The 19344-nt window shown below is 39.1% G+C and overlaps 1 protein-coding gene across 9 annotated transcripts in view; it reads left to right on the plus strand.

Annotated features, from left to right (window-relative positions):
* cfap36 (cilia and flagella associated protein 36) overlaps positions 1–19344 on the plus strand; it is a 151706-nt gene that overhangs the window by 102694 nt on the left and 29668 nt on the right. For 8 of the 9 annotated variants that reach the window (XR_006312539.1, XM_043696015.1, XM_043696013.1 and 5 more), the window contains one exon: positions 2873–3031. Coding sequence is in view for 8 of the 9 variants with exons in the window: in XM_043696015.1 (XP_043551950.1) it covers positions 2873–3031 (159 nt within the window). In the remaining variant the exon portion in view is untranslated. Of the gene's footprint in view, positions 1–2872; positions 3032–7544; positions 7611–19344 lie in introns of those variants that run through there. The other variant, XM_043696016.1, reaches the window with a different exon arrangement.

The raw sequence follows: 19344 nt of genomic DNA on the forward strand, positions 1-19344 counted from the left end.
ACAAATGCAATATCTTTGAAATCTCTAATCTTCTGATGAAGTTAAGGTAGCAAAGTGGAAGTAGATCATAGGGACTTTTTGGCTCCTGATTAAAAAAGACATTGAATTTCTTTTATTTTAAAACCATTATTACAGATACCAGGATGAAATGAAAGTAGGAATTAGTCTGCATAAATTAGTCCCGCAAAGGAGAAATATGTGCATGACTAAAGGCAAATAAGTACCACAGGTGAAGGAGTATCCTTTGTGCCCCTCACAAGTACTGGACCATTAAAAATTTTAAAATATTACTGAGTAGCTTGATAGTTCTAAAGTACCTCATTTACATGTTTCACCATGACACAATACTCATTAAAGAACAAGCCTAGAAAATCCACTAAGGAGTAAGTAACTTGTGAAAGGAAGGGTGTATTGTGGAATGAATCATAGTGCACCAATAAGCAGGAGCAGCTGGGAGGAAATGATGAAGAAACTGTTCTTATCAAGAAAACAGCAGGGCCTTCAGGGCCCACATTATTCAATATCAACCATCGGTCTTCACTTGCAGCTGAGTTTGAGGTCGTACTTAGATTCATTGATCAAAGAAGCTGACTTGTGCTGGTACAATCAACCAATCAATAATCTCTGGAATAGTGTAATGTTTTATATTACTCCTTAAAAGTACCCATCTATGTTGTCAGAGTCAATGATTCCTTGGGCAGAGAATTGATGTTCGTACATTGGGGCAGTCTGTTCTCAGTATTTCAGATGTTGGATAAATTGGATAATTCTTTGAACCACACCTGCAATGCCTAAATGATGTAGAACATAATTTGAAGAACATACTGGTGCATCATACTTTAAAGAAAAACTCAGTAGCATCCAGATGTCCAAGGGCAATTGTTACTCTCAAAGTGGCAGCAGCGACTGGTTTCACTGATGCTCTGAAGCACATTCTCGCTCGGTTCTTAGGGATTAAATGGGATTATTGAGTTTGCTCATAAGCAGATCATCAGCACAACTGAATCTTTGAAAGTTGGTATTGGAATTAAAGATGTAGATTTAGTTTGCAGTTGCAATTTGCCCACCACCTGACGTGTGGCATGTCTGACAAAATGTGGACATGTGTTTATGTAATCCTAGCCCATAAAAATGTTTCTATATTTCAATGCATTAACATTTTTCAAACAAGTAAGTGACCTGCCAGTGGAATTTCATGACCCACTCATGAAATTTTGTCATCATATTCAGACGGACTACAACCTGATGGACTGTTGCCCATTTGTTGTTGGCTGGTATTTGAGATCATCTCCATTTCCACACTATTACCTTATCTTTCAAATAATAACTGTTGGGTATGGTTCTGATTCAGTTTCTGAGTAGGCTCTATCACTATAAACTCTTCAATTCAATATGTTTGTTGCATTAAAGAAGATGGGCTAAGCGTGTCAGTCTCATTCTCTTTACTTTCATTCATTTTATTTACATTTTGGAAACTGTATCCAATAATAGATTTTCCTCATCATATCTCTTTTTTTTAATTGACCCTACCTTTTCCTGTCTAATTCTTTGGACCTTTCCAGTTTTCTTTCCTGCCCTTGAAACATATTTGGAACTAACAATGATGGTATTTTATAGATGAGTTAATTGAAAGAGATCAAATGTACAACAGAGCACTAAGGTTGTCCCCTATATCCCAATTTTATTTGCTTGCATTGGCGTTGGGTTTATGCAGCCAAATCAGAACTACAAGACTGCCACAGGAAGTGAATTGTGGGGAGTGTTTTTGAGGTAGAGGTTCAACAGATCTGCCAGTCCACTTCTGTCCTATCCTGAAAGTGGGGAACAAAGAAAATCCAAGTTAATATGTTCGATTTAACATGCTGTCACCCTAACTGAGATGTAGCATTAAATAGGGCCAAACGTCAAACTTCTTTGACTCTTTGGCTATGTTCCTTTCACTGTATGTTATACATAATCATTGCGCAATTGAAGGTGTTCTCATTATGATATGTTCAAGTGTAAGTTCTTAGATGTGAAAAAATTAACTTTGGAGATGTAGAAGCTGATATTATTAACATTAGCTTTTACTATTATATTTCTTTAGAACAGAAAGAACTGATTGATTTATTATGGAAAACTTCACTTTTCATAAACTGCAGACTTTAGTCCTTTTTTAAAAAATTGATTTTTCACTGATTTTCTGTATGAATTGATTATAATTAAATTTAAACAATTACTTATATTACTGTGCAATTTAATTTTGTCATTATATTGTAGAAACTTTAGAACGTGGAGAATAGGTGACCTTTTGTTCAACTATACGAGCTATTCCTATATGTTAAGAGGCATGTAATTACTGTCATTGTTGATGATTTGTTTTAAAAAATCATTTGGAATTTTCATTATAGCAAATTGAACAACATTAATACAGAGGATTGATTAAAAATAAAGGAAACTGTTGAAATTCTTATCTATGGACCAATACTCAAAAGATTTTGATGAGCTTTTCTTAAGCATTTCACTTTATGGTGCATATTAGTGAACCCTTTATTTCTCCAAAGATTAATTTCAATCTTTCATCAAATATATTTTTGGATACCTTACTTCAGCCTCCAGCTCTAAATTAAGATAGAATTGATTAGAATAAAGTGACTGAATAGAGATGAAGAAAATTAAGTCCTTCACACCTTTAAGGTACAACAACTGCTGTTTTTGATTTCAAATTTCACTCTCCATTCACGTAATTGATCATTAAAACTCTACTGCTATCTACAAAGCTAACCAGTATACTTGTTCAGAAAGGAACCTGCCAATTCTTTCAAAGTTGCATATGAGATTCCAACTCAATAATGGGACAATAATTAAATCTTCTGTTTAATCTTCGTGGCAGGAACTTTCTGAGAGTGACAGGAGGAAGCTTCAAGAACGAGCAGCATATCTAAAGGAACAGCGTGATAAATTAGTGGCTATGAAGAAAGAACAAAGGGAGAAACATCTACCGAAAAATCCAGAAAGCCAGAAACCACAACCCATACTAGAAACTAAAGAGGTACTGGTAGTTGATAAACCTGTCAAGCAAATTCATGTGTAGACTGTAGTGTGCTTGACATGAGAGTGGAAACATCTTTGGAAGAGTAGAAAAGAGGTGTACTCTCTCAAATGTAGAACTTCATGATTAGCATTGATCTATAATCAGATCAGTGGGTCAGGTAGCTCCATTGGTTGATTGGCTGGTTTGTTATACAGAGTATTACCAATCAGTTACCATGAGGGCTCTCCTTGTTAACATTTCCCCTTGCAGTGTGGTGACTTGCAGTCATTTCTCCCTAATGAGAGAGCAACCTTATGATCTGGTAGGACTATGGCAACTTCACCTTAACATTAGGATCTTTTTCCCTTTCTTAAAATAAAAACTGGGTATTGTCGAAGTTTTAATAATCGCATAAAAGTTCCACAAAGCTGGGAAGAAATTAAAATTTTGTTTTTCATTTATGTGAATGATTTGGATAAGAATATAAGAGGCATGGTTACTAAGTTTGCAGATGACACCAAAATTGGTGAAATGTTGGACAGTGAAGAAGATTATCTAAGATACAAAGAGATCTAGATCAATTAAGTCAATGGGCTGAGGAATGGCAGATAGAATTTCAATTTGCACAACTGCAAGGTATTGCATTTTGGTAAAACAAACAAGGGCAGGACTTACACAATTATTAATAGGCCCCTGGTTAGTGTTGTAGAGCAGAGAGACCTGGGGGTTCCGATATATAATGCTTTGAAATTTGCATCGCAGGTAAACAGACCAGTTAAGAAGGCATTTAGCACACTTGCCTTCAATGCTCAGACCTTTGAGCATAGGAGTTCAGATGTTGATGAAGCTCTTCCAAAGTGCTGTGTGCAATTCTGGTCACCTTGCTGGAACACAGATATTATTAAATTGGAGAAGGTTCAGAAAAGATTGCCAGAATTTTGCCAGAAATGGAGGGTTTGAGTTTAAAAAAAATAGGTTGAATAGGCTGGGGCATTTTCACTGGAGCATAGGAGGTTGAAGATGACTTTATTGAGGTTTATAAAATCATGAGGGGCATTGATAAAGTGAATAGCAAAGGTCTTTTCCCTGGGGTAGGGAAGTCTAAAGGTAGGAAGCAAATTTATAAGGTGAGAGAAGAAAGTTTCGAAAAGGACATGAGGGGCAACATTTTTTTACAGTGTGGTTTGTATCAGGAATGAACTGCCGTAAGAAATGATGGATGCAGGTATAGTTACAACATTTAAAAGACATTTAGATTAGATTAGATTACCTACGGTGTGGAAACAGGCCCTTCGGCCCAGCAAGTCCACACCGACCCTTCGAAGAGCAACCCACCCAGACCCATTCCCCTACATTTACCCCATTCACCTAACACTACAGGCAATTTAGCATGGCCAATTCACCTAACCTGCACATTTTGGACTGTGGGAGGAAACCAGAGCACCCGGAGGAAACCCACGCAGACACGGGGAGAATGTGCAAACTCCACACAGACAGTTGCCCGAGGCGGGAATTGAACCCGGATCTCTGGCACTGTGAGGCAGCAGTGCTAACCACTGTGCCACCATGCCGCCCAAAAGTGGATTTGGATAAGTACATGAATAGGAAAGGTTTGGAGGGATATGGGCCAAATGCAGGCAAGTGAGACTGGTTTAGTTTAGGAACATGGTTGGCATGGGCTAGTTGGACCGAAGGGTCTGTTTCCAGGGTGTATGACTATGACTCTAAAACATGGTATGGTGAGTCTAAATAAGTCCCCCAATATCTAATTGTTTAACAAAATATGTATGAACATCAAATTATATGGAATATTTTCCTTCTGCTCAGCATATAACTGCATGAAATCTATGCTATTTGCTTATCCCATCTATTTATTTACTTGCTTCTGCCTTAACTAGGTTGATAGTTATTTATCAATTAATTTTTTTTATGCTGCAAAATAACAAGTGTTGCACAGAAAGGTAGAATTTGAATGGTATGAGAAGAGGTACCAACTGAGGATGGCATGGGGGAGAAGCTGGTGGAAGGGTTTAAGATGGGAGATGATCTAAATTTAATGCATTGGAATCACAGAACCAGTAAAGGTCAGCAAGGGTAGATGTGGTGGAAAAGTGAGAATTCATGACAGACAGTGTATAATTAGTCACATCTTGGAATGATGAGCTTTGAGAAACTACCCTTGCAGAAATAAAGATGTTTAAAATTTAACCATCCAGAATATAAAGGAGAGGATTGGGGCACATTTTGTTTAAGATTTAATTCAACCATAGTTGAGCATGCTGAGGTGGAAAGTGTGAGATATTTTGGTACTTACATTTTTGAATAGAGGCAGATGGATGTGCGTCAGTTCTGTGAAGTGTTTTTTGAACAGGCCCGAAAGTCATTTGGAACAGTAATCTAAGTGCATCAATTCCAAGAAAGCTTGTGACTGTAGTCAGGTTACTGAGAGAACTCCTGAGCTGTTAATAGAGGGACATTTATATTGTTGAGTTTCCAACAGACCAGAAACCTATTAGATTAATTTTGGCATCAGAACTGAAGGTTTAAGGTTTCATAAGATCCCTACAGTGTGGAAAGAGTCCATTCGACTCATTGAGTTTGCACTGACCCTCTGAAGACCATTCCAGCCAGCCCCAGCCTCACAGCCTATCACTGTAATCCTGCATTTCCCATGGCTCATAAATATTCCTCCATTATAATCTCAGGAGTTCTCTCAGTAACTTGACTACAGTCACAAGCTTTCTTGGAATTGATGCACTTAGATTACTGGCTCATCCACCTAGCCTACACATCCCTGGACACTATGGGCAATTTAGCATGGCCAATCCACCTGATCTGTACTTTTTTGGACTGTGGGGGGAAGCCGGAGCACCCATAGGAAACTTGCATAGACATTGGGAGAATGTGCAAACTCCACACAGACAGTCGCCCAAAGCTGGAATTAAACCCGGGTCCCTAGTGCTGTGAAACAGCATTGCCATATACTGCCACCATGCTGTTCCTAAATTACAATAAATTTCAATTCAGAAAACAGGAATTTGGTTCAAAAGGTAGAGGAAAATAATCATTTTTCATTTTGTGGAAGTTTGAAGCCAGGAGAGTTTGGGAAGAAATCTTCAAGTTGTTAAAACTGAAAAAATGTATACCATCAGAATTATGAAAGGTTTATGCCTGTGTAATTGGAAAGAAATCGTTTAAGAAAAAGAAATTGAGGCAAAAATAGAAATAGCTGGAAAAGCTGTTCTGAGGAAGAGTCATTCGACCCGAAACTTTAATTCTGATTTCTCTTCACAGGTTCTGCCAGACCTGCTGAGCTTTTCCAGCAATTTCTGTTTTTGTCTCTGATTTACAGCATCCACAGTTCTTTTGTTCTTTTTTAAAAACAATTGGAAGGTGTTAGATAAGTAGAACCTAAAGAGTTAAAATCGGAGTGAAATATCTTTGAAATAAGATTTCTGCAGAATTTGCAAGAGAAAAAGATATGGTGTGAGATCAGTGGTTTCAATCCCCTGAAGTTAACAAAACACCTTGAACATGTTAAGGAAATCATAGTTATGGAAGAATTCAGAAGTAGTATTCTCATAAACCTTAAGACTTAATACAAGATGAGTATCAAGTATTAGCAGGTATGTATGATATCACACCTTGGTAATTATATGTGAAGAAGTGGTCATATAGGAATCCAGAGGAAATTGGAGGAACAGGAAATCTCTGAATGGAAGAGGTATTTCCCCTTGGAGGGAAGAGGTTTTTGGGAACTAACATAAGCATGCCAAGGTGATGAAGGTCAAAGATAAGAACCTATAAAAGATGGAAAGAAAATAGCTTCTACTGTAATAAGACTGGACGTAGCAAAGTTGGTTGCTAAAAGTTAAATGGGAGATGAAATGCAGTGGTAAAATGCAAAATGAATCCTCAGAAAATGGGGCATCAGGACTGAAATGGCTATTAGAACTGTATCTGCAGTGCAAAGGCAGCATGTTTCCTTTGAATCTGTAGGAAGGTAGAGAGGACAGTTAAAAAGACGTCTTCCTCAAGTATTGATTAAGAGTATCAAACTGCTGGAGGTTCTGTGTAGTTTATTTCAAAAGGATAGATATTTCAGTGTGATTCAATTCAAGCAGAGAAACCAAATTATAGATATTGAGAGGCTTTGGAGGAAGTCAGTCTCTGATGTTGGCTCATAAAGCTATTTGTCTTCCAGAGGGGTTATGATAGAGAAAATATTATTTATTGGCTTAGATGGTCCTTATATATTAGTTCCATTATACAGAGTGTAATTAAAGAGTGACTTAGTAAATAGAAAAGTTATTGATGGAATCATGAAACGAATACTTAGAGAAGGAATTGCTTTTATCTTGCACAATGATTTGGCTGTTAAATAACATTTGCCACACTGAGGGTCATAGAAAAACAACAGTAGAAGTACATGGAGGAGGAACACTAGCTCATTTATCAGAATTGCCTTCAGCTTCTCAAATGATGCTTGGCATTCTGCTGACCATACAACTTTTGCCCGTTTCTTTAACAGATGATTAAAGGCACAGTTATCGTACTGAAATTATGTACAGATGTCTGGTAAAATCCACACATTCACAAAAAAACCTCATGATGGTTTGTTGAGATTTAGGATCAGGGAATTCTATTGAAATCTTCACTTTTATTGTCCATGGGCAACAACATATCCCAAGTAAGTTACTCTTGCTTTCAATTAACATTTGGCTTCATTTGTCACTAAACCAGCCAACTGTAATACTTAAATAGATCTTTGACTGTCTTGCATGCTCTTCGCAAGTGCTACTATATAATACAATATTATCCAAGTACACTATGCAGTTACAAACTTCAGTTACAACTTGATTCATAAGTCTCTGGAGGCATTATTTAACCCAAATGGTATCACCTGATAACCTACTCAGTGTAACAAAAGTGGAAAGTTCTTTAGCCCTGATGTAAATACATTTTTTTTTAAGATTAGATTCCCTACAGCGTGGAAACAGGCCCTTCGGCCCAAGCAGTCCACACCGGCCCTCCGAAGAGTAACCCGCCCAGACCCATTTCCCTCTGACTAATTCACCTAACATTATGGGGAAATTTAACATGGCCAGTTCACCTGACATGCACATCTTTGGACTGTGGGAGGAAACTGGAGCACCCAGAGGAAACCCACGCAGACACGGGGAGAATGTGCAAACTCCACACAGTCACCCGAGGCTGGAATCGAACTTGGGTCTCTGGTGCTGTGAGGCAGCAGTGCTAACCACTGAGCCACCATGCGCCAGTATCCCTTCAATAATTGAGTCTTAGAAAGGAATGATGCACTGCCAACCCTATCAGTGCAGTGTTCTCGTCATGGAATTGGGTACAATTTTATTTTTGTGACCTCGCTTTTCTGTAATCTAGCAAAAGTCTAATTAGTTCATTAAGTTTAGGAGCTAACACTGTTGGTGAATTCTAGCTTCTTTAACTACCTTCAATCATATGGTTCTATAGCGTATACTGAGTCTCTTTCCACCTGAGTTTGGTCTTCCGTTTGAACCGATGAAGATGTTATTTTATAAGTTCTAACTCTCCTTCATCCAGATTATGTCTAGTCAATGTATGCATTCAGATGTGTCTCTACAGATTACCTCATATCTTCTCAGTTGTCTTACAAGATTCTTCCATTGTCCTTCTATAGGAGGTTCTGAATTGTAGGAGGTTCACTTTGGAAACTTACTACATTCTCATTATTTCTGTCATCTCCTACTACTTTTACCATCTTACACACTTGTTCCTCCTTATCCTCTTCCCTACAATGATACATTTTCAGCATTTTTTTGACATAACCAATTCTTCCCACAATCAGGAGTATTTATCAGATAAGTCTGGTTAGCACTGCTGCCTCACAGCATCAGGGTCCCAGGTTCGATTTCAGCCTCGGGCAACTGTCTGTGTGGAGTTTGCACATTCTCCCTGTGTCTGTGTGGGTTTCCTCCGGGTGCTCCGGTTTCCTCCCATAGTCTGAAGATGTGCGGGCTAAGGTGAATTGGCCATGCTAAATTCCCCATAGTGTTAGGTACATTAGTCAGAGGGGAAAAAAACTGGATCTGGGTGGGTTACTCTTCGGAGGGTCGGTGTGGAGACTGGTTGGGCCAAAGGGCCTGTTTCCACACTGTAAGGAATCTAATCTAATCTAAAGTCATTTTACTAAACCTTCTAACTACGTTAAATGGACCACTGAATTTCACTTTTCAGGTTCACCTTGTAATGGCAACAATACCAATACTTCATCTCCCACTTGGAACTTTCCAGTTGAAGAGTTATCTGTCCAAATTTTCACTTTTGCCTGTGAGACTTTTAAAGGTTTTTATAGTACCTTGCATGTTCTTTAGTGTCTTTCTAGAAACATGGACATATAATTCAACATTGAAGGCTTGTCCTTCTCATTTAAGAAGGATTCCTAATTCAATTTGAATGGACCTCAGATCTCATGACCACAAACTAATTTAAAAGGAGAGAACTCCAGTAGATTCATTTGGTGAATCTCTGGTACCAAATAGTAGAACTGCTCTCAGTTTTGTTAATGGTCCCACACAATCTGCTAGCCACTTGACTAAACAGTTCTTCAAAAGCTGGTTTGGGTATGAAAGGTGTTGGTTTGATTACATGTTGACATTTATTTATGAAGTTCTGGCCAAGTAAAATGCCAGTTTATAGATACTTGCATTTTCCATATCCCTTTATGCCATGCAGTAAGAGCATCATGTGATACTCGCAATATATCCTTAAGATCTCTGGACAGTATCACGATTTAGAGTTTATGGTGATGCTGCTCCTTTAACAATGTTATGCTGTCCTTGGCTTTTTTTTTCAGAGAGGTCTTAAAAGCAGCAATTCTGAAAGGTCTAGGCTTGAAGGATTTTAGCGCCAATTTGATTATAGTTAACATATACTACCTCAGCCAAAAGGCTTTCAAATTAAAAAAAAAACACTTGTACAATGAAAGGGGAGCAGCCAGTTTTCCCAGCTCAGCTTTCTTTGGTTTGGTTTGGTCTGGTCTTTAGCAGTCTGGCTGTCTACTGAGAGCAGTCAGTCAGTTTTTGAGGCTGCATGTCCAAGAAAGATACATGGAAGAAGATGTTCTGTGCTGAATCTGTTTGTCATCTGTCTCTCTCCTGTAAAACTCTGTGTTTGCTTCTGCCTTTTGTGCCAAGGAATGTTTATTTGACATTGTTGCAAGTACTTGGAACAGCATCATTAGGTTGGGATAATCTGTTGGGTTTTCGGAGAGGTTAGGTTATTCTATATTCTGTTCTCTTTTGTTTGTGTTTCATTTGGTAATAGAGAGCACAGAAGCAGACCCTTCAGTCCAACCCGTCCATCTAACCAGATATCCTAACTTAATCTAGTCGCATTTGCCAGCACTTGGTCCATATCCTGCAAAACCCTTCTTACTTATATACCCATCCAGATCCTTTTTATGTATTTGGAAAGGCAAGGACTGATTAGGGATAGTCAGCACGGCTTTGTGCACGGGAAATCATGTCTCATGAACTTGATTGAATTTTTTGAAGAAGTAACAAAGAGGATTGATGAGGGCAGAATAATGGACATGATCTATATGGACTTCAGTGAGGTGTTTGACAAGGTTCCTCATGGGAGACTGGTTAGTAAGGTTAGATCTCATGGAATACAGGGAGACTAGCCATTTGGATACAGGACTGGCTCAAAGTAGAAGACAGAGGATGGTGGTGGAGGGTTGCTTTTTAGACTGGAGGCCTGTGACCAGTGGTGGGCCACAAGGAGCGGTGCTGGGTCCACTACTTTTCATCATTTATATAAATGATTTGGATGTGAACGTAGGAGGTATAGTTAGTAAATTTGCAGATGACACCAAAATTGGAGGTGTAGTGGAGTACAGGATCTTGATCAGAGTACAACAGGATCTTGATCAGATGGGCCAGTGGGCTGAAGAGTGGTAGGTAGAGGTTAATTTAGATGAATGCGAGTGCTGCAGTTTGGAAAAGCAAATCAGAGCGGGACTTATACAATTAATGGTAAGAGGAGTGTTGCTGAACAAAGAGACCTTTGAGTGCAGGTTCATAGTTACTTGAAAGTAGAGTTGCAGATAGATAGGATAGTGAAGAAGGCGTCTGGTATGCTTTCCTTTATTGGTCAGACCATTGAGTTTAGGAGTTGTGAGGTCATGTTGTGGCTGTACAGGACATTGGTTAGGCCACATTTGGAATATTGTGTGCAATTCTGGTCTCCCTTCTTTCAGAAAGATGTTATGAAACTTGAAAGGTTTCAAAAAAGATTTACAAGGATGATGCCAGGATTGTAGGGTTTGAGCTACAGGGAGAGGCTTAATAGGCTGAGGCTGTTTTCCCTGGAACATCGGAGGCTGAGAGGTGACCTTATAGAGGTTTATAAAATCATGAGGGGCATGGATAGGATAAATAGACAAGGTCTTTTCCCTGGGGTAGCATAGGTTTAGGGTGAGAGGGGAAAGATATAAAAGGAACCTAAGGGGCAACTGAAAGGGGAGTGGCCAGTCCTCCCAGCTCAGCTATTTTTTAGTTTGGTTTTTAGCAGTCTGGCTGTTCACTGAAAGCAGTCAGTGAGGCTGCTGGTCCAAAAATCAGCTACATGGAAGAAGGGTTCCATGCTGAATCTCTCTGCCATCTCTCTCTCTCTCTCTCTCTTTCTCTCTCTCTCTCTCTCTCTCTCCTGTAAGACCCTATGTTTTATTTTACCTTTTGTGCCAAGGGATGTTTATGGAGATTTGAAACAGTATCATTCAGCTGGGATAATCTGTTGGGTTTTCAGACAGGTTAAGTTATTCGCAAGTTTCGAGAAGATTTGTAGCACAGGTTGAGGTTCTGGATATAGGTTTGCTCGCAGAGCTGGAAGGTTTGTTTCATGAAAACGTTTGTGAAAGCGAACCTTCCAGCTCAGCGAGCAAACCTACATCCAGAGGTTAAGTTATTCTATATTCAGTTCTCTTTTGTTTATGTTTCATTTGGTAATTCTTGTAAATAAATTCTGTTTTATTTAAAACTAAGTGGTTGGGCCAGCTGCATTACTCCTGGAATATCCGCCTTACACCTGCTTAAAATAACAAGCAACGTTAGGGTCTGGGCTACTTTCTTTAAATGTTTTGAGGGGATCCGGCCTAGTCCATAACACATTCTTGAGAAGGTTTGTAGCTTGGGTTGTGGATGAAGTTGTGGATTCGTTTGTCAAGCTGGTGTGTTTTTCTGCAAACGTTTCGTCCCCTTGCTAGATGACATCTTTAATAAGGTGTTGGTGGTCTGTCCCGCCTTGTATTTATGTCTCTGTTGTTGGCACTTCCAGTTTTGTATCTGAGTAGTTTGTATATGGGGTCCAGTACAATGTGCCTATTGATTGAGTTCCGATTGGAGTGCTCGGCTGGAGTGTCTAGCGTGCCTCTGTTTGCCTGTTACTGGAATAGTTACATTATCCCAGTTGAATTTGTATCCTTCGTTCCTGAGTGGTTGGAAGGGAGAGTGCTGGTTTGCCAAACATGTAGGGTATCTTATAGATAACGTTCATCCAATTGGATGTGGGTGTCGGGTCTTTAAACTTTGAGACGAGCTGGTGGAAGGTGTTTACTGGTTTCTGAGCCACTAAGATTCCCAGGGGTCTGAGTAATCGATAATTATCTCTGACATGTCTTTGATGTATGCTGTGGTCGCTATTGTGTCTGGTCATGTAGTGTTTTCTTCTTTGGGTTTGTCTCATAAGTACCGGAAGATAGTGCTCTTGGGGTACCCTTGGGGATTTGTATAAATCCTTTGAATAGGTGTTCCTAGTCTGCCTTCTGGAGTTCTGTATCACTATTCAATGCACAACTGTCCATTCTTCGTCTGCTGATCTGCATTCTCTATTTCCTCATAGAAACTCAATTTCCAATATAATAACACTCTGAAATCCCTTCAATCTCAACTTCAATGTGAAGCTATTTATGTTTAACTCTCCATTTACTTTCTAAGCCTCAATTAATGAAGACATGCCAAATAGTCCTTTTCAAGTATACACATTCTAAAAAATAGAGTTTCAGCTATCTTAATAACTGCTTGTAGTATTACTGTGATTTCTGATGATGAACTTTGTTTAGTTATTGCGCTGGTCACTACACAATGGAAAAATACGTATTTAGGAAATTATTCCTCAACAGATCTTTCTTATAATCCAGATTTATTACAGATGAAGCTGTGACTTTCACTCCTGCCAAATCATTCCTCAGAAATAGATCAGCTCTATCCATAGATAATTTTTAATATTTCCCTGACTACTACTAGTCCCACTAACAAGTCACATTCCAATTGGACTTTATACAATGGATTTGGAACATACTCTCCACCCATCTAATTTACCATCAATTTGGCTATCAATTAACTCTCTGAAGGGAAAACTAAATCCTTCTCCAACAAGCGAGGTCAAGTAGCCGTTGAATCCCATTAGTATAGTTACGGTCTTGGATGCTTCTTTTGAGGACAGAGAGGTTATCTTCCCTATCTTGCAAAAAGCAGTAAAGAATTACTAAATGATTAATAAAGAGATAAGAATAGAATATGAGAGAAAATTATCCAAAAATATAACAGAAAGGAAAAGGGTTTTCAGATTTTTAAAAAAATATATTAGCAAAGTAAGTGTTGGTCCAATAAAAAATGAATCTGGGGAATTAGTAATGGAGGATAAAGACTTGCAAATAAATTGAACAGATATTTTGCACTGTCTTCACTAGAGAGGATACAGATAGCAACCCAGAAATAGCTGTAAATCAGAATTGAAGGGAGGGAGGAACTCAATTACAATTACCAAGGAAGTAATACTGAGGGTCAGTGTGTACTCAATGGACCATGTGGCCTGCTTCCATAACGTAGGGATTCTATGAATAATTCTATTCATATGTTTACATTAAACAGACTGATGATGAAGGGCTTTTGCCCGAAACATTGATTTTTCTTTTCCTCTGATGCTGCATGACCTGTTGTGCTTTCCAGCACCACACTTTCGACTCTTAATATCCAGCATCTGCAGTCCTCACTTTCATCTGATTTTAATAACAAGTATATTCTGCACAAGTGTATTCTGATCACGGCATTTGGTTTCATTTGTACTTTCTCTTGACAAAGTGACTGCTATACATTTGGCTGTATGTATCTTTTTTTGGCTTAGTCTTGGTTGAGTTTCACAGAAGGTTTTACTTCTTGAGGCAAAAAAAATCCACTTCAGTAAGTAACTATCCCACCCAGTAACACTCTCGTCTGATTCTTGCCCCATTCTAACACTCGCTGTACCAGAACAATGTGCCACAGCCAGAGTATTCCGTAATGCACATTAGTTATTTTCAATCTAAAGCAATCTTAACCTGAATCTAATGGGCTTTGGAGAATTAAAACCAACGCTTCAGCTAATTTACTGGGCACTTTTTTTAACCCCCTAGATGAAACCCATCAGAACCTGGGGATTTGTTAACTCACAGTTCCAACAACTTTGATTTCTGTCCAAATTCTCCTGACTCGGAAATTTCAACTAAACCTAAAAACTCTTCAACTATGGTGACTTACTCACCTGAACTAAAAATGAATTATCCTGCTGAACCAAACTCCTGAACTGAGACTTTAACTCTTCCGTTCTGGTATCAAAAGTAACCTAATGGCTTTCGATTGTAAACTGAAATATGTAAATACTCCATCCATTATTACTACACGTGTTCTCCCAGGCACTTGACTGCAGTCACATGCTTTTTTTGGATTTGATGCACTTAGGTGACTATTATAAATGACTTTCTGCAAGTTTAAAAATTACTTTCAGCTAACTAAACCACATCCATCTCCCTCTATTCTAAACTCCAAATTCCAGAATACTATATACCTTCCATCACAGTTACCACCCTTTAGATGTAATTTAATTTTTATATATCAACTTAACTTTTCTACCTTTGTACTCTGTGGTTTATTTCTGTGCTTTAAAATGGTGCTGGAGATTGGCGATGTTCACAACACTTTCACTGTATTTGTAACAAGTACATGTCACAAATACAATGGCAATAAATAAATCAAAAATGTTTAGGCTATTGTTGTAAAAGGTTCATGCCAGCAGACTATGAAAGGAATTGTAAAATTGTCTCCACGTCGAATAAAAAGTAATGGGGTGGAATTAGTTAAGTGGAACTTAGAGTTGATAAAGGAGCGACATTTCTCTGAAATTGAGTATCTGTAAAAGGTGGGTGTTGGGAAGCAGTTTAAAACTTTATTTTACTGTTTGTGTTAAGATCTTTCTAACTGTCTTAGATACGATTTAGATGTGCTGGTGTTGGACTGGGGTATACAAAGTTAAAAATCACACAACACCAGATTATAGTCCAACAGGTTTATCTGGAAACACTAGCTTTCGGAGTGCTGCTCCTTCATCAGGTGGTTGTGGCTGATGACAAAGCAGTGTTCCAAAAGCTAGGGCTTTCAAATAAACCTGTTGGACTATAACCTGGTGTTGTGTGATTTTTTAACTTTATCTTAGATCCGTAAATTTATTTTGTAATAATTTAACATTCTATTGTTGAAGAATACCGTCAGCCTCATGTGAATATTTCACTAACTAACTAGCATGTGAATTAACTGCAAAACTTAAATGTATAATCTTTCAGGCCTGGTTTCGTTCAGAGATCTGACTTATCCAGTATTACCATCAGCTGGAATCATAACAGTGCATACATTTAATATGACTCCAATGAGTTTGGAGTTGCTCTGTTAGTATGCATTGATGACTATAATATTAAATTGCAACTATATGCCACATCACGGTTCATTTAAAATGCAATTCTTCACTGCAGCACTGCACTTTGGAACATGCCAATGCCTTCCATTGTAATACTGTTGCTAAGTAACTTGTGTGCAGGGACAGGAGCCCATCTCATGGCTTAGATTAGGGAGCATTTCAGGGCTTGCTATCTTCATGGTCATTCACTTGGCAATTACTTAGATGCAAAGTGCCTTGCCTTACCTTTGACTTTTTGCAATTTGTTGCCTCATTCAGAACTTGCATACTCATTGAAATTCTGTCTTGCCTTGCCTTTTAATGCAGACACAAAGTCATGCAGCTTGTCATGGTTGTCAGCAGTGATCAGTACACATGGTGGACATGTTGCTGTATGTCACCATGCGACAGTATGTGCCAGCAGCTTACGTGGCAAACACACTGCATGTACTTCAACCAAATGATCATATCTGAAAGTCTAAGGGGTGTGGTCCTCAGTACAATCAAGGGGAACTTCATTGGTCGAGGGTATTTGCATAGTAAGTGAAGGGCATTGTTCATATCAGTCCAGTGGCTTTGACATGATCAATTGGATGTTTGGATGGTGTTATGGACTCGACCAACCCCCCCTCAAAGTATATTAAGCAGATAGCCTAGATCCTAACTTTTTCTTATTTTAAAGCTAAGTGTAAACTGTTGCGTTCCAGATGAAATTCGATTGGTCAACCTACTCAATTTGGTAAGCAACACACATTTTATTTTTACATTACAGTTAAAGTACAGACAAAACAGAACTCAAAGAAAAGAATTGACTTAACAGTAACTCTATCAAAATGCTTAACAAAATAATATATATATTAACTACAACTAATTAATTGTTCCAATATAGTAATATCCCACATATTCTTGGCAAACGTAAATTCAGTAAAATATATTGTCTCACATGCAATTCTAGCATCAGGAAGAGAATGCCAGCTTTTAGCTGTAACAGGGGGAGGAATAAGAGCTGCCACATCCAGCTTCAAGACCCCAGCAACTGCTGAAAGCTAAAACTAAAAATCCTGGTTTTTGGGGAGTTAGACAACTCCCATTCAGTGTGCTTCTGTTGTTCCACCTTCAAAACTGTTTATTTATTTTGAGCAGACTGCTTGTCATCTCTGTCGTAACGTTTCTTCATAAAATATACCAGGACAAAGTTCACTTCTTAAGCTATAGTATCATCACAATGGTCATGGTCAGAGTTTCTGTATCATTAGTCTGGGGAATTGGTCATGGTCAGTCCTTCAGATTCAATGCAACCATCAAAATATTAGTGATAAGTCAGTCAGGAACTGCACAGAAATCGGTTAGGTGTCTGATTACTCATTAATCGGGATTGTCCTTCCAAGTCAGTTGATACCATAGTTAGTCCTGAACTATGACACAATGGCATGCTACACTGGACGTTCGGTAGCAAGTAACACTCCTTTAGCCAGGTTTCTCACATGAAATCACACTAAAAAAAGGTAACCTGTGTAGCTTCATTTTTATAGCTACAATTTCAATGACAATCAGTCAGATAGATAATGATTTAGAATAGCAATACATTTACAAGTGTCAGATTCTATTTGCAATGAATGTTACCCATGTCACCAGTATACCTTCAGAAGCTTTTGTTTTTCATTTTGCTGCTACTACATGTACTGTGAAGAGCTATATGTGGCTGGCAGCAATTGACTTGATGCACAGCCTGATTTTAAACATAGTACTAGTGGCAGAAATCTCAAAATGGTGAGGACTTCTGCCACTGACGAGCACAAGTATGGTACAATAGAGGGGGGTCATGCATACTCAATGAGTTGAGCTGAAGAGAATTGGGCAAGTAAACCCGCTAGAGTTGATGAAGAAAAGCCCTACATGACATTCCCTAAATTTGATACTTAGCCAAATGCCACTTTTGTATGTGTGTGTAATTTAATTTGCATAATCACCTAGTTGGTAAACATTTTGCCATTGCATGAAGAATACATTTCCAGGAATAAATGTGTTTTTGTTTTCAGTTTATTAAAAGGCCTGATGAAAATTTCTTTTGTTCTAGTTAACAGTAATAAACAGAAAGAAATTAACCATTCTTGGTGATTGAATGAAACACTTTTAATATAGTTTGTGGACTGTGGGGCTTGATTACCTCTACATTCCTCTCACCAGAGTCATAACATCTTGACTGAGAAGATCATTCACTGCAGAGGCTGAGCAAACAAAGCAGGGAAAAGTTCTTGGTGATAACAGTTTTACCACAGTAGGCCAAGGCAGGACAAAGTCATGACTTTGAAAGTGAGGGAGAGAGGAATGGAACAGGGTGAGATGTTCTAAGATAGAGGAAATGCCAATGGAGGAGAGCATCAGGCTATGATGTGATCTGTTGTAAATTCCCACAAAAGAGGTAGTATTGAAGGGTTCAAGCAACACCTGAACAACTTGTGGCACAGTCTGCAGGTCTGTTAAGCAGCCATATCAAACCCACTTAATCAGATTGGAAGCAAATTATCCTGTATCCTGAAGGAGAAAGTGAGGTCTGCAGATGCTGGAGATCAGAGCTGAAAATGTGTTGCTGGAACAGCGCAGCAGGTCAGGCAGCATCCAGGGAACAGGAGAATCGATGTTTCGGGCATTCCTGAAGAAGGGCTTATGCCCGAAACGTCGATTCTCCTGTTCCCTGGATGCTGCCTGACCTGCTGCGCTGTTCCAGCAACACATTTTCAGCTCTGTATCCTGAAGGACAGCCTGAGAGATTGAGAGAAAAAGATCCACAGTAAAACACACAGCACATTTTGTTCAATAGGTGGTATCAATTAAACAAAGAATAATAAAATACGGTCACAAGAGAAAAGGAATAGAGGAGTGTGGTGCTGTTAGCAATACACCTCGCAGATCAGGATCAGTTATCTTTGTTATCTGCTTTTGGCTTTTATCTGCTTTTGCAATAGTTATTGGGGACTCGATAGTTCTGGGCACAGATAGGCGGTTCTGTGGGGGCGAGAGAGACTCACGTTTGGTATGTTGCCTCCCAGGTGCAAGGGTACGTGATTATTCTGATCGTGTTTTCCGAGTCCTTAAGGGGGGAGGGGGAGCAGCCCGAAGTCGTGGTCCGCATTGGCACCAATGACATAGGTAGGAGGAGGGCTGAGGATGTTAGGCAGACTTTCAGGGAGCTAGGTTGGAAGCTCAGAGTTAGAACAAACAGAGTTGTTGTCTGGTTTGTTACGGGTGCCACGTGATAGAGAGTCGAGGAATAGGGAGAGAGAACAGTTAAATGCGTGGCTACAGGGATGGTGCAGGAGGGAGGGATTCCGGTATCTGGATAACTGGGGTTCTTTCTGGGGAAGGTGGGACCTCTATAAACAGGATGGTCTACACCTGAACCTGAGGGGCACCAGTATCCTTGGGGGGAGGTTTGCTAGTGCTCGGGGGGGGGGGGTTTAAACTAACTCTGCAGGGGCATGGGAACCCAGACTGTAGCTTTAGGGTGCAGAACCTGGAGTGTAGGGAGGTTAGGAACATGGCAACAATCTCAAAGGAGGGTG

Source organism: Chiloscyllium plagiosum, chromosome 9 (genome assembly GCF_004010195.1).
Source record: "Chiloscyllium plagiosum isolate BGI_BamShark_2017 chromosome 9, ASM401019v2, whole genome shotgun sequence".
NCBI lineage: Eukaryota > Metazoa > Chordata > Chondrichthyes > Orectolobiformes > Hemiscylliidae > Chiloscyllium > Chiloscyllium plagiosum.